The sequence below is a fragment of the Micromys minutus genome (assembly GCF_963924665.1).
Source record: "Micromys minutus genome assembly, chromosome: 12".
In the NCBI taxonomy this organism is placed as follows: domain Eukaryota; kingdom Metazoa; phylum Chordata; class Mammalia; order Rodentia; family Muridae; genus Micromys; species Micromys minutus.
Genome location: NC_137981.1, coordinates 34,904,693 through 34,916,981, shown reverse-complemented (window position 1 = coordinate 34,916,981; position 12,289 = coordinate 34,904,693). Strand labels below are relative to the sequence as shown.

The following is a 12,289-nucleotide window of genomic DNA, read 5'->3' as shown; positions in this document are numbered from 1 at the left end:
AGATTGTATTTTAACAAGGTACAAGAGCTAGCACTGTTGAGGGTAACTTAACTACAAACACTGGTGGGCCTAGAGGGCCTTCAGGTTTCAAGCAGCAGGCCCTCCTTGGGGAAAGAAGCAGCTAGGAGGAATTTGGAAACGATTAGTTCAGTGCCAGGCTGTGAAAGGCTAGAAGGTAGTGGATAGGTAAAGGAAGGTTGGAGGGTGGGGTGAGGAGCATTGAAGACTGATGGGTTTATAGGTCCACTAAAGGCTGTGTTCATCAGATTCTGCTGTGAGGGGTTAGTGGTGCTTGGAGTGTCATTTTTTTTCCCCAGTGACATTAGACCACATGATTACTTTGGGACAGCCATGATGGCTTTCTTTACCAGGTCAGTTCCTGTAGCAATTTCAAGTGTCTGACATTGGCTTATGCCTGTCGTCAGACCCCTGGTGCAAGTAGAAAGAGAAGGGTGGGTATCTCCAAGGATTTCTACCACTTAAATCAGGGATTCTCTAAACTGTCCTTCTGAAACAAAACAAAACAAAACAAAAACTCCATGTATTTGCCTCTGAGCACAACCATCAACACTGTTGTAGTCCAGGGAAATCAGGAGGAAGCAGGCAGGTTGCTATGCATGAGAATGGGGATCATGTGGAAACTTCTGAGCAGGGCATTCGGACATCTCTAGCTTGCAAGATAATGATGCTAGCGGTACTGGCTGGTTTTGTGTCAACTTGACACAAGTTGGAGTTATCACAGAGAAAGAAGCCTCAGTTGAGGAAATGCCTCCATGAGATCCAGCTATAAGACATTTTCTCAACTAGTGATCAAGGGGGGAGGGCCCAGCCCATTGTGGGTGGTGCCATCCCTGGGCTGGTAGACCTGGGTTCTATAAGAAAGAAAACTGAGCAAGCCAGGGGAAGCAAGCCAGTAAGTAACATCCCTCCAAGTCATCTGCCTCAGCTTTCTGACCTGCTTGAATTCCAGTCCTGACTTCCTTTGGTGATGAACAGCAATGTGGAAGTATAAGCTGAATCAACCCTTTCCTCCCCAGCTTGCTTCTTGGTCACGATGTTTGAGCAGGAAAGAAACCCTGACTAAGACAATAGCTATTTGCCAAGGCCCCCAGTAAGCTCTGTAAGACCTAGTGGATCTGATTGCCATCACTGAATACTAGTCCCTTTAACATAATGACCGGGTATTTCTTCAACCCACACTGCAATCCGTAATTCTCCTTAGATGTTCCCTAAGTAATTCAATTCCCACTTGCTACGTATGACTTGCCAGGGCTCTTGTATTTTAAAGAGACAGAGTGTATGTGAAGGGTAGCAGACTGTTGCCGGCTCAGGTGTGCCATCTGCATGTTGAGACCTTCATCCTTAGGACCCCAGAATATGACTGTAGTTTGGGCTCTGCTATTCATAAAAGTAAGATCAGGTGGGTCCTGATTTGACCTTCTTCCACATAGAGAGTAGAAATCTGGACTCAGACATCAACAAAACAAGAGCCCCAGTAACATCATGGGAGAAGATTGAAAAGAGAGGCTGAAACAGAAGGACTGGTTAGTCCTTCTGAAGTCTTGACCTTGAACTTTTAGCCTTGAACTTTGAGAAAGGAATTCCCTACTGTTGATTACAGGGCTCTCTTGAGTGGTGTGTTTACTGAACTTTAACCTGCACCAAAGCACACACAATACAGTTGACAGCCTAACCCAGAGAAATTTACTTAGTCTGTGCAACCGAAGTGAGATATAGTTTCCCCAATATTGGTTAAGGATTGATACCAATAAAGGCAAGAAACCACATACTTCCTCAGAAGCAATTCACATGGTGGCTATGGGCTCTAATCCCAGAGGTAAATCTGTCTTCAAATTGTGGCTTGCCTCATACTTGGCAAGCTGTACCCCACCTCTGCTTCTCAATCTGTAAAATGGGAATGCTAAACACAATCATTATAAACCAGAATCAATTGAGGGATTTTATGTAAGGAAAGGCACATCATGCACTCAGTGCAGCATTCAGCAAGCCTATCTTCAAGTGTTTACTGTCACCTCCCATACTGTTCTTTGTGGTGGCCTTAGAATCCATGGTTGCTTTGGTGGCTCTGATTATGGTCAAAGGAAGAAGGCAAAGTGGAGAAGGCCAACCATGAAGATGTTAAGACGACTTCTGTTGGTTTTCCTGCTGCCATGAAAAAGAGTTCCTGTACGCTGAGATGTTCCCATGTTAAAATGTCCCTTACAGTTTGTCATTTGGCCATTGTACTAATAATACCCGTAGACATTTTCTGTTATTAAAAGCCCATGTGTATGGATGGGAAAGAGTGGGGTGGGGGAGCAGAGGGATAAGCCTTTGAAAGACTCTCACTGACCAGAAGGCAGTCGTGTCTGGGGGGGCCCCTCTTCCCCAAGCCCCCTCCCTTCTCCTGCAGGAGGCAGCTGTGTCTTGTTCCCTCTCCCCGGCAGGCAGCCCAAGTCACAATGCCCTAAGCTGTAAAGAGAGGACAAACAACATCAAGGGTATGTATGAAGTGCACAGCTTGTATGAACACTCAGTAGAAAATTACCCCCAAGAGCCCCTTGTCAAGACAATGCGCTAAGGAGTGGCTCAAAAATCAATTAAGGCTTGTGTGAGTCTTTGTCATGTACCAAAGATCTGAAGGCTGGTTTAGGAATGCCCACTATTATAACACAGCAGCCCCAGTGAGCTAGGCTTTTTTCCCTCTATGCTCCTCACCTCTCCATTCCTACCTCCAATGTCCACAGCTAGAAATTAAGCATGCCTGACTTCAAGAGGAGAATAAAAGATCTTTGTTTTGAGGGTGTGCAGAGCAAAGAAGGCCACTTGCCATCAATTAATCTCAGGAACTGAACTAAAGGCCCTGCCACTGCAGAAACACAAAAAGCCTGCCTTGAAGACAAGAGCCTAAAGCTAAACCACAAATCCCTCTGCTAGCAAACCTGCTGTGAGGAAGTCGAATTATATTTTAAAAGAGTAGAGTTCCCCTTCCAGCCAAATACAGTAAATCCCAGCTTAGTGTACGGCTCTGGGTTCAACACTGGACTTCAGATACTCACATGGAAACACGTGGAACTCAAGGAATTCCTGAAAGAAGGGAGTTACTACATAGTTTCAGGATTTTACCCTTTTCCGTGCTTAACCTTTTAGGACCTAAGGTTCCATCAAATGGTAAAGGCCTTTTCCATCACAAGCATCCCCCACGGATAGAGGCCAAGGCCATCCTGCAGTGAGCTCCCAGAAATGTGCATCAGGGTGAAATGTGAACCCCGAGTGCCCCCCATACAACCATTTCATCTAAATGACAAATGCTTCCCCCACAGAACAGTTGTGGTATCAGACACCATTATTTAGGTACAGGGTGTTTCTTAGACTTCATCTTCTGGTTCAAATGTTCATCCTCAGCTTCACTGAGTTCTGGGATTTTCTCTACGGAGGTGTGAGTTGTTCATTCAAAGAAAAGGATTTGTGTCTGCCTTATTACATGCCCAACTTTTATAGAAGAATCTTGCACTTTCTCCTCCCTTCCACCCCTGCGCATTTTTAGCAACCAGTAGAGGATACAGTGGATGCTCAATGAGCAATCAAATTTAGAAGAACTATTCGAAGTGCTCTGCTCTCTGAACATCACCAAGCATCCTTCCTTTCTAGAATCTATGCCTAGCAAGAGCCTGCTTCTTTTGTTATGATAACTTGTTCTGGGCTTTCCTAATTGTTTCAACACAGAGGCAGTAGATTTGAGTTAACACAGAATATATGCCATAAAGAAAGACGTCGTGGTGGGAAGAGACTATAAAGTATGTCTTTAAGCAGTCAAGGCTGCCTGGAGTTTGCCTGGAGCCAGCTGCCCTAACTACATAGCAGGGAGTGGTCCAGACAGATGTAATTAATGAAGGAACTTAGGGCTCCGGTGTGAAATATAAATACTTCTGAAAGATGGGGCCCTTCACCTCAAGTTTCTCTCATGGTTCTGGTTCTAGTAAGAAGGTTCTAGCCACCACTCCCAGGTACCTTTGAGCTCTTGGTAAATAACATTCTTAGTTCTCTTGTGAGGACCCTGATTTGTGTAGTTGGGCAACTGCCAGAATCTGTCAAGTCTGCATCTAACTCCTTGACTGCCATCGTTGCCTCTGAGATGTGGCTTTTCTAGGACTCAGCCACTGTCTTCTGCTAGATGGACAACCATGGAGCCACCTACACCTTTCACACCAGGCTCTAGACACACTGGAAAAACAGGGACCCTCTCAGGTTCTCTAGTCCTAACTGCATTGGTATTTCCCATTTCCACCGAATACAACACCACTTGCTATGTGTCATCTTCAGAGGAAAAAATGGAAGTTACCGCGGTTACCCTGAGGAGACAGCTCAGGAGAACGTACATGGCCCTTGGTTCTATAACCTCGGAAGTGACAGGACAGAATAATGACCTTCTGCTGGGCTCTAACTTGTTCTGATTCCTGTGCCAAGTCCATCCAAACCCTGGAATCATGACACCCATGATGTTTTTTTTCCTTCTCTTGTCCCATGGGGGACTGTCACATGCTGTTAGTTTGTGCATTAGGGGAAGAATTTATTTAACTAACCTGTCCCTGCTTTCCTTCTTTTTCTGCCCAGTGGAAAAATTGGGAGGGTGACATTCTGTCCCCAACCCTGAGTGGGCTCCAGGCCATTCTACCATTTCCTATTATTAGAATCTGTCACAGTAGCAGGGTCTGATGTGAGAAAAACCTAACAACAACAAAAGGTCCCCATGAATGGTATGAATCAAAAAGGAAGGGATGTGATTTAATGGGTAGATGAGTTCATTTCACCTAATGATCAGTCAGTGCCCAAGAGGATAATGTGTTCCTTCACGTCATATTCCCTTTTCTTTCAAGAAACTGAGGTCTAATGCTTCCTTGGGTCTCATGACATGAAGTGCTCCTCAAAGTGCCCAATGCCTCTGTTTTGGGTATCATCAATTTTCTCTGCTAGCCTGTGTGAGAGCCATCTCTTTGTATAAATTGTTTACCTGGCACATATCACACATAAATCCTCATGTCTGTGCTTCTTTGCCTTGTTCCAGACCTCAGGACTGATGTTAGAAATGCCATGTGACCTTCTTAGGAACACTGTCAAATTTGGGCCTGATATACAGTTCAACAGCAAACTCTGAGTCCCTTGATACCCAGAAACTTTTAACAGAGGGTAAGGTTTGGGTGTGATCCTTCTTACACATCTCTGCATTTATAGTCACAAAAAGGCCCTGATAGGAGACTCCAAGGCCACCCTTATTAAATTACCAATGATCTTGGCATACATAACTTAGGGAGCCACTTGCTCAAAAACCTACGAGGGTTCCCTGATTCCTACAACAAGCAATATCCTTCAAGATTGGGAGACCAGAATATACACACATTTTCAACTGTGATAAGGACCCATCACTGTAGCCATACTAAGCCATATACAGTGACCTGAGGACCATCACTTTTCCTCCATCTTTCTGATGATGTAAGACTTCCCCAGATGTGATAGACTTCACCTCTCTATGTCGCACCTTTCTTCATCTGCCATATGAGAGAGCTATACTTGTTAACAGAGCTATGATTATCAAGAGTTTACATGCACAGGAAGTACTCTGGAAATAATGTCCAGGCAATCATGAACCAGAGGAGACAGTAACATCAGTAGAGAATCTCCTGTAAGTGATGGCAAACTAGACCTCCTTTGCCTTTCTCTAATCAACCTTGGCCATACTGAGGGACATCAGTACTTCCATGTTCACAGATGCTATAAACTCTTCTTACTCAATTGTGTGCTGGTACTTGCCTATCTCCTTTTGAAAACTAGACTCCCCTCTACCCCACCAAGTTCAAAGGCTTCCCATAACACTTTAAACACAGTAGGTTCTCATGAAACATCTGTGGGATAAGAATTAATCTGGGAGGTGAATAGTCACCTGAGGCACAAAGCCTTTTGGGGATTTCATTACTGAATACGTGTGAGAGTCCCAGTATGGAATGTCATCATGTAAAAAAGAGCCAGAGAACACAACTCCTTATATACAGCTATGGATAATCAGAAAAGGATTCAGCCATAGATTCCGTGTGTGCGTGTGTGTGTGTGTGTGTGTGTGTGTGTGTGTGTGTGTGTGTGTTGGAGGCAGGGGGAGGTCCAGCTACACGTTGGTCTGCTTTAACTGTTCATCACAGGGCAGGTTGACTTGCTTTCCTAATTTTCTAGACACCTTTCATCAAATGGGGTCTGTGAGGCCTCGAGTTAAAAACCTTTGACTGAGCTGTTTAGAGACAAAATTCTTGCTCTCCAGGGATTTACAAAGCAGCAAAAGGCCAAGGAGAGAGAACAAGACAACAAGTGTGGTGATCTGGGTTAAAACTAGAAGTTCTTTCTGTAACCGTAACCAGCAAAGAAGGGAGAAGACAGTCAGAGAGAGCAAGGGACTCAGGTACAGTGCCAAAGATTGTCTGTCATCGTATGTCCACCCTTACTGCCACTGGCTCAGGCTGGCTGTGAGGGTTGTTTCTGTGAGACTGACTAAAATATCTACTACCTACACACACACACACACACACACACACACACACACATACACGTGCATGCACACGCACACAAACAAAGCTATTCATGTAATGATCTCACAGAGAATAAAGTGACACTAAAACACCAGGGTGATCCCGACACCAGAACAACCAGGGAGACAGGACCATTAGTAGAGAGTCCCCACATTTCCTGCCGGCAGATGATCTGGAGAAAGGCCTCACTCCAGAGGCTGTTTTATTTGTAGAAGCCAGGGTGGTAAATTATAGTCCATCTCAGGCCATTCTGGGCTCTGAGTCTGTCTCAAGCTGTCCATATCACCACCTATAGGCCACTAAAACTTGCCCACACTCAGAATGATTGATTCTGCTCAAAAAACGAGGCATGGAACCATGCTGGAAATCCCACTTCAAACAGGTCATTAGCTTCTTTATGGATTTGGGGGTGGGAGGGGCTGTTATAAAGAATAAGACCTGGGAGTCCCATCTCCTAAAAAGTAGAAAAGAGGCATTTGCAGAGATAGAAGGAAATAGAAAAGAAGATCTGGGTATGAATCAGCAAAAGAGATATGAAGGGGAAGGATTTGGGAGTCTCACTAACAGTGCCAGGCATTCAAAGGTCAACCAGAAGACCCTTTGGTTGGGTCCTTCATTGCTAAGCTGGACATGAAGGAAAATGGACAGGACTCAACATAGACCCTGCCCCTAAATCTCTGATATTAGATAAAAAAAATGTTAATCACCTGAGGGGGTGGGATATTCAAGGCCAAAGAGGAGTATCATCCACTTGTGTGGATGGTGTGCCCAGCTAAGCCTTGACGGAGAGCACTGTAGACAGATAACACATCAGATGACGGTAACTTTAGTGCGATCAGCAGCCCATAGGCACCAGCATGAGAAGCCTGAGTTCTGTATCTCGGTAAGTTTTGGCTCACCACCTGACCCCCATTTAGGTATTCTGATGTACTACGAAGCAGACAGCTCTGGCCTGGGATGACTGTCTCCCTCAGCCCCTCTCCGGCAGGCAATGAAAGCAAGATCCACTTTGAAAATTCTCCCCCATCATGCAAACTGACATGGGCATGCTTTTCAAAAACCCACAGCCAATCTGTTGATCATTACTTATTTACAAAGGCCTTCGGGCAGAAAGTCCTGTAAAAACCATACTTGATACGGTGTACACTAGCTTTCTCTGCTTATGGAAAAAAAAGTCCCCCCAAGGCTACCTCCAACCATCACTTTCTATTGCACATAAAATGTAGCACGTAACACTAAAGTATTTAATATATATGGTATAATATATCTACAGAAAAGGCATTTGTGTAGAAGAATGTTACCCTGGATTTGGTAATTTGATGTTTTGCTGAAGGCTACGACTTTAAAAAGCCTCCACCTCTTACAGGAGACCTGTCATCTTGGTACCCAAGAGCCAACAGAATAAAGAAGTACCCTTAAGCAGCAAAACTTTGACACAGCTTTGAAGCATATGAAAACAGTGTAACTCCTCAGAATTATTATTACTGGAGATCAAAGCAGCGAGTCATACTTTACATAGCAAACAGGGACAGGGAATTTGGCTCCCAAGGTTTCACATTTTTCAGATTCCTCTTTATTTATTTATTTGCTTCTCTAAATATAGGCAAAAGAAAGCACTTGGGCTTTTCTCTTCTTTAAAGGGAGAAAACTATTAGCACTAGATAAGCCGATTACCTAAAGGTGAGTAAATAGGACTGTATGGGAGGCTGACAACTGGCGTCATAAAACCCAGTGACTTGGCAGTTGGTGCCTTTTATTCCTTCTCATAAACTGTAAACACGCATGTAAATCAGTAGAGCCCTGGCAAGGCAGAGAAGAGGCACAGGACTCTGAAGCCCGTTTTCAAGGAGTGGAGAAGTGCACGTGTGACATACGAGAAAGAAGGGGCCAGAAGACCCATGTCCTCAGTGCTGAAAGACAACTCCCCATCTATGTCCCAATCGGGTGGACACAGAGGAGGCAAGGATGCAGAGAAGTGGGAATTAGAAATAATTAACATTGCATTCCAGGAATCACAGGAAGAAAATGGTCCATGGTCAGAAAAGAGGCAAGTAATGTCAGGGAGGCACATATTTCCAGAAGAGAGGCCATTTAGGACAAGCAGGACAGTGCTGAAATCCAAGCACCCCCATCTATGTGTCTGCCTGTCTGTCTGTCTGTCTGTCTTCTGTCTCTCTCTCTCTCTCTCACACAGATACTCACTCACACACACACACACACACACACACACACTGAGACCAGAGGACAACCTCAGGTGTTACTCCTCAGGCATCTTCTATTTCTTCTTGAGACAGTCTCTCACTGAGTCAGAACTAACCAAGTAGTCTAGGGTAGCTACCCAGCCCCCCCCCACACACACACACAAGCCCCATGAATTCACCAGTCTCCCTCTCTCCAGTTTTAGGATTTCCCTTGAGTCTCTGTATCTGCCTTCTCCCCAGCACCCATGTGTGGATATCGAACTCATGTCTTTACGTGTGTAAGACAAATACTTTTACCCTTTGGACTGTCTTCAGTCCCTGAAATCTTTCCTTGTCATTTATGGTGTTGGAGAATTAGGATGTCTAAGAAAACAGATGGTAGGATTGGGAGACAATCAAAGAAACAAAGGCGACACAAGATGAATTTGTCCAAATGGGAACCTGCAGAGTCGTGCTGAAATTCTGTTGCATTTTCTATTTCTTAGATGATGTCATAGTTTAGAAATGGGGGTGGGAGGGAGAGATAGATTGAGAAAGAGAGGAAAGAAAAGAGGAAGGAAGGAAGAAAGGAAGGAAGGAGGAAAGAAGGTAAGGACGAAGGATGGAAAGAAGACACACACCCAGTTCCGTAATTAATACTGCTTTTAACCTGAGTGGAACTGGATTGCTTCTGAACTTTGCTTTGGCAAGCCCGGAGATTATTAAACTTTCTTTTTTCCGTCAGTCAAAATCAATTAACAGAAATTTGATTTCCATCGACAGGATAAAAGGAAGGTAATCTTCAGGTTCATTTTTTATTGTGATGATACATCTCACATATGGCCTTAAGTACAGAAACCAGTCCTCCGAGGGACTCTAGCAGAAAGAGTCTTGCCGCAGGCAAACTAACCACAGAGTCCCTCTGATTGGCTCCCAGCGTCATTAGTGCCACTGCTCTTTAGCAACTACACACAGACAGGACATGGTGACAGCTAAGACTTTAAAGCCTATGTATTTTTCAAACAGCTTTTCAAACTGTTTTTCTTGACAGAATTTTTTCAGCTCTATCATTAACCGCTGACAAGCTGACAGAATAAATACTCCAGCCTTTAAGAAGCCATCTAACGATCTCGCTCCCCTCCCCCCATGGAGCTGACTGGGGAGGGGGGGTTGGCTTGGGCAGGTGGGGAAGCCGGGGAAGGAGCTGGGGAGGTGACCATGCTGGAGTTGAGGGGGATCTGCTTACCTCATCAGCTTCGGGGAGGTGTTGGGTGAGTTCCTCATGCCCCCATTGCGTTGTTTTTTTTTTGGTGACAGTGTTGGCGGCTGCTCATCTTCAACTGCAAATACAGGCAGCTTGTGAGATTATGAACAGTTTGAGGGCAGACTGTGAAACACAGGCAAGATATCAAAGGACACACATTCAAGGCTCAATCACTCACTAGAGAGGCAGGGCTGTCTTTAGAGGCCCCATGACAAAGACTGGGTGCGTTAGTCAGAGAGACCAGCTGAGAGGAGGTTGAAGCAATATCACTTTATGCACACCGCCCTTGAGCATGCACTGTAAACAGACTAGAGCAATATAGAAATGCCCTGGCATATTAAGAAAGGTGAGAAATAGTGATTTATCTACACACAAAAACAAAACAAAACAAAACCCCACCTTCTTGAGTTAATTTTGATTAAGAGTTAATACTTTGCTTGGTTGAACAATCGAAATGAATTTTCTGGTAACCAAAATCAGAAATGGAGTTGTAATCTGAGGTAGCAGATTCATTGCCAGCCTGCTGCCAGTCCAAATGAGCCAACTTAACTGGCTCCGGATCCTTGCACCCACAAGCAAGAGCCTTGAGGAGAGGCAGAGATTCTGGTCTTGGCGGCCCCCAGTTCCTAATAGCCTGGGAACACTAGCTCAGCTCTCCTCCCTGCAGCTGGGCTGGGGTGGGGGTGCGGTGGAGGTGGTACTCAGTTCTGGTGAAGAACATTGGCATGAAAGAAGAGGTCGCTACTGAATGATAACTCTTAATGGTATGGCGGAAGGAGATGGAGGTAGCAGAGGACTGGAAACCATAGACCACTTTCCAAAAGTCTAAAACCACATAGACCACTAAGCGATGTGAAGCTTCACTCAGACAACATAGAGCAACGGACTCTGCCGCTTTTTGTCCAAAGATACCCACCCACTCATAAGCCCTGGGGGTGGATTAGCCTGCATCATGCTTGGTTTGTAAAGAGAGATGCTGGCTAACGAGCAGACATTTTGCCTGTCATCCAGGGGTATGTGCAACAAAATTCTAGTCCTGCTCTCCCCAGCCCACCCCCCCCCCCCACAGTCCAGGCTAAAGCTGGGAGGTCGAGAAGGAAAATCTAGGATCCTCGGATTCTTGGAGTTGACTGTCATACAGACTAGGAGGAAACAGCCCTGAAACTCAGAACGCGTGGAAGTTACCTTAAAGCTAAGAAGAGAAATATTAGTAGGAAGAACATCAAAAGAAGCTTGGGATGTGTTAATATGCATGAGCTTTGGATGGGGTTTTGGGGGTGGGGGTGGGGAGAGGCCAGTGCAGCTGCTTACTACGGTCCGGAAGACCCATACCAGAACATGCATTCTACAGCTCTTCTCTGAAAACCCTAAATAAACATAGGAGGTTAGGATGCAGAGCACCAAAGGTATTCGAACAATCTAACCATACTCCATGTTGGCTTCAGAATCTCCCACTTCTTCTGAGTACCTGCTGCCATGTCGGGCTACCTCATTCTGACTGACCCGCAAGGGAAAAATGGTGTGTTGAGGTGAGAGGAACACCAGGTGGAATCAAGGGCACAGAGGACCTACAAAGGCTCACAACCCTGTTCGCTCTCTCTCCCACCTGGTCCCTCCGTCACCCCCACCTCCCACCCTAGGCTCCACTCAGGCTGACACCCTATCAGTCACTTAGTGCCCCAGGCTGGGACTATGTGGCGGGGAGGATCTCGCATCTTATCAGAAATGAGTATCCTCAGCAAATCACACGAAGACTAAACAGCACTTAGACGATTAAAGGAAATAAATACGAGCCACATAAATGGTATTGGAAAAAAAAAATCACTTAGAGTTGATGTGCATCTCTCAGCCAGCAAACAGGCACTCTGGGTTTGACCTGAATTCATCTTCCTTTCTGAGGACAGGGGGTAGGCAGCCAAAGCAATTCAAGGCAGTATAGTGTGTGAGTGTGTGTACCTGCTCACACACGTGCCTGGGTATACTTTTCGCAGTTTTCTGGCTTAGGCTGCAGAAGGATACTGGTTCTTCCCATAATACAAGGCTATCTTTTAGTGTGTGGGGCTACCCTTCCACTGCAACAGGGCGACTTGGATGGTGGCTAGCACACCACTTCAATGAGTTTTTATGTGAGTTTATGACTATGTTTATTGGGAGGTACAAACTGTACTTCTCTTTTCCTAAGCTTACAGTGCGACACCCTGAAAGGCCTTTCATCTAGCCTAGTTGGCAATGGCTGGGTTTACCTGAGGCCACCGAATGTCACCATGGCTGTG

At 45.3% G+C, this 12,289-nt stretch overlaps 1 protein-coding gene across 11 annotated transcripts in view; it reads right to left on the bottom strand.

The window, feature by feature from the left end:
* KCNMA1 (potassium calcium-activated channel subfamily M alpha 1) overlaps positions 1 to 12,289 on the bottom strand; it is a 666,778-nt gene that overhangs the window by 76,164 nt on the left and 578,325 nt on the right. For all 11 annotated transcript variants that reach the window (XM_080926078.1, XM_080926079.1, XM_080926070.1 and 8 more), the window contains one exon: positions 9,999 to 10,092. In XM_080926078.1, the coding sequence (XP_080782204.1) occupies positions 9,999 to 10,092 (94 nt within the window). The remainder of the gene's footprint in view (positions 1 to 9,998; positions 10,093 to 12,289) is intronic.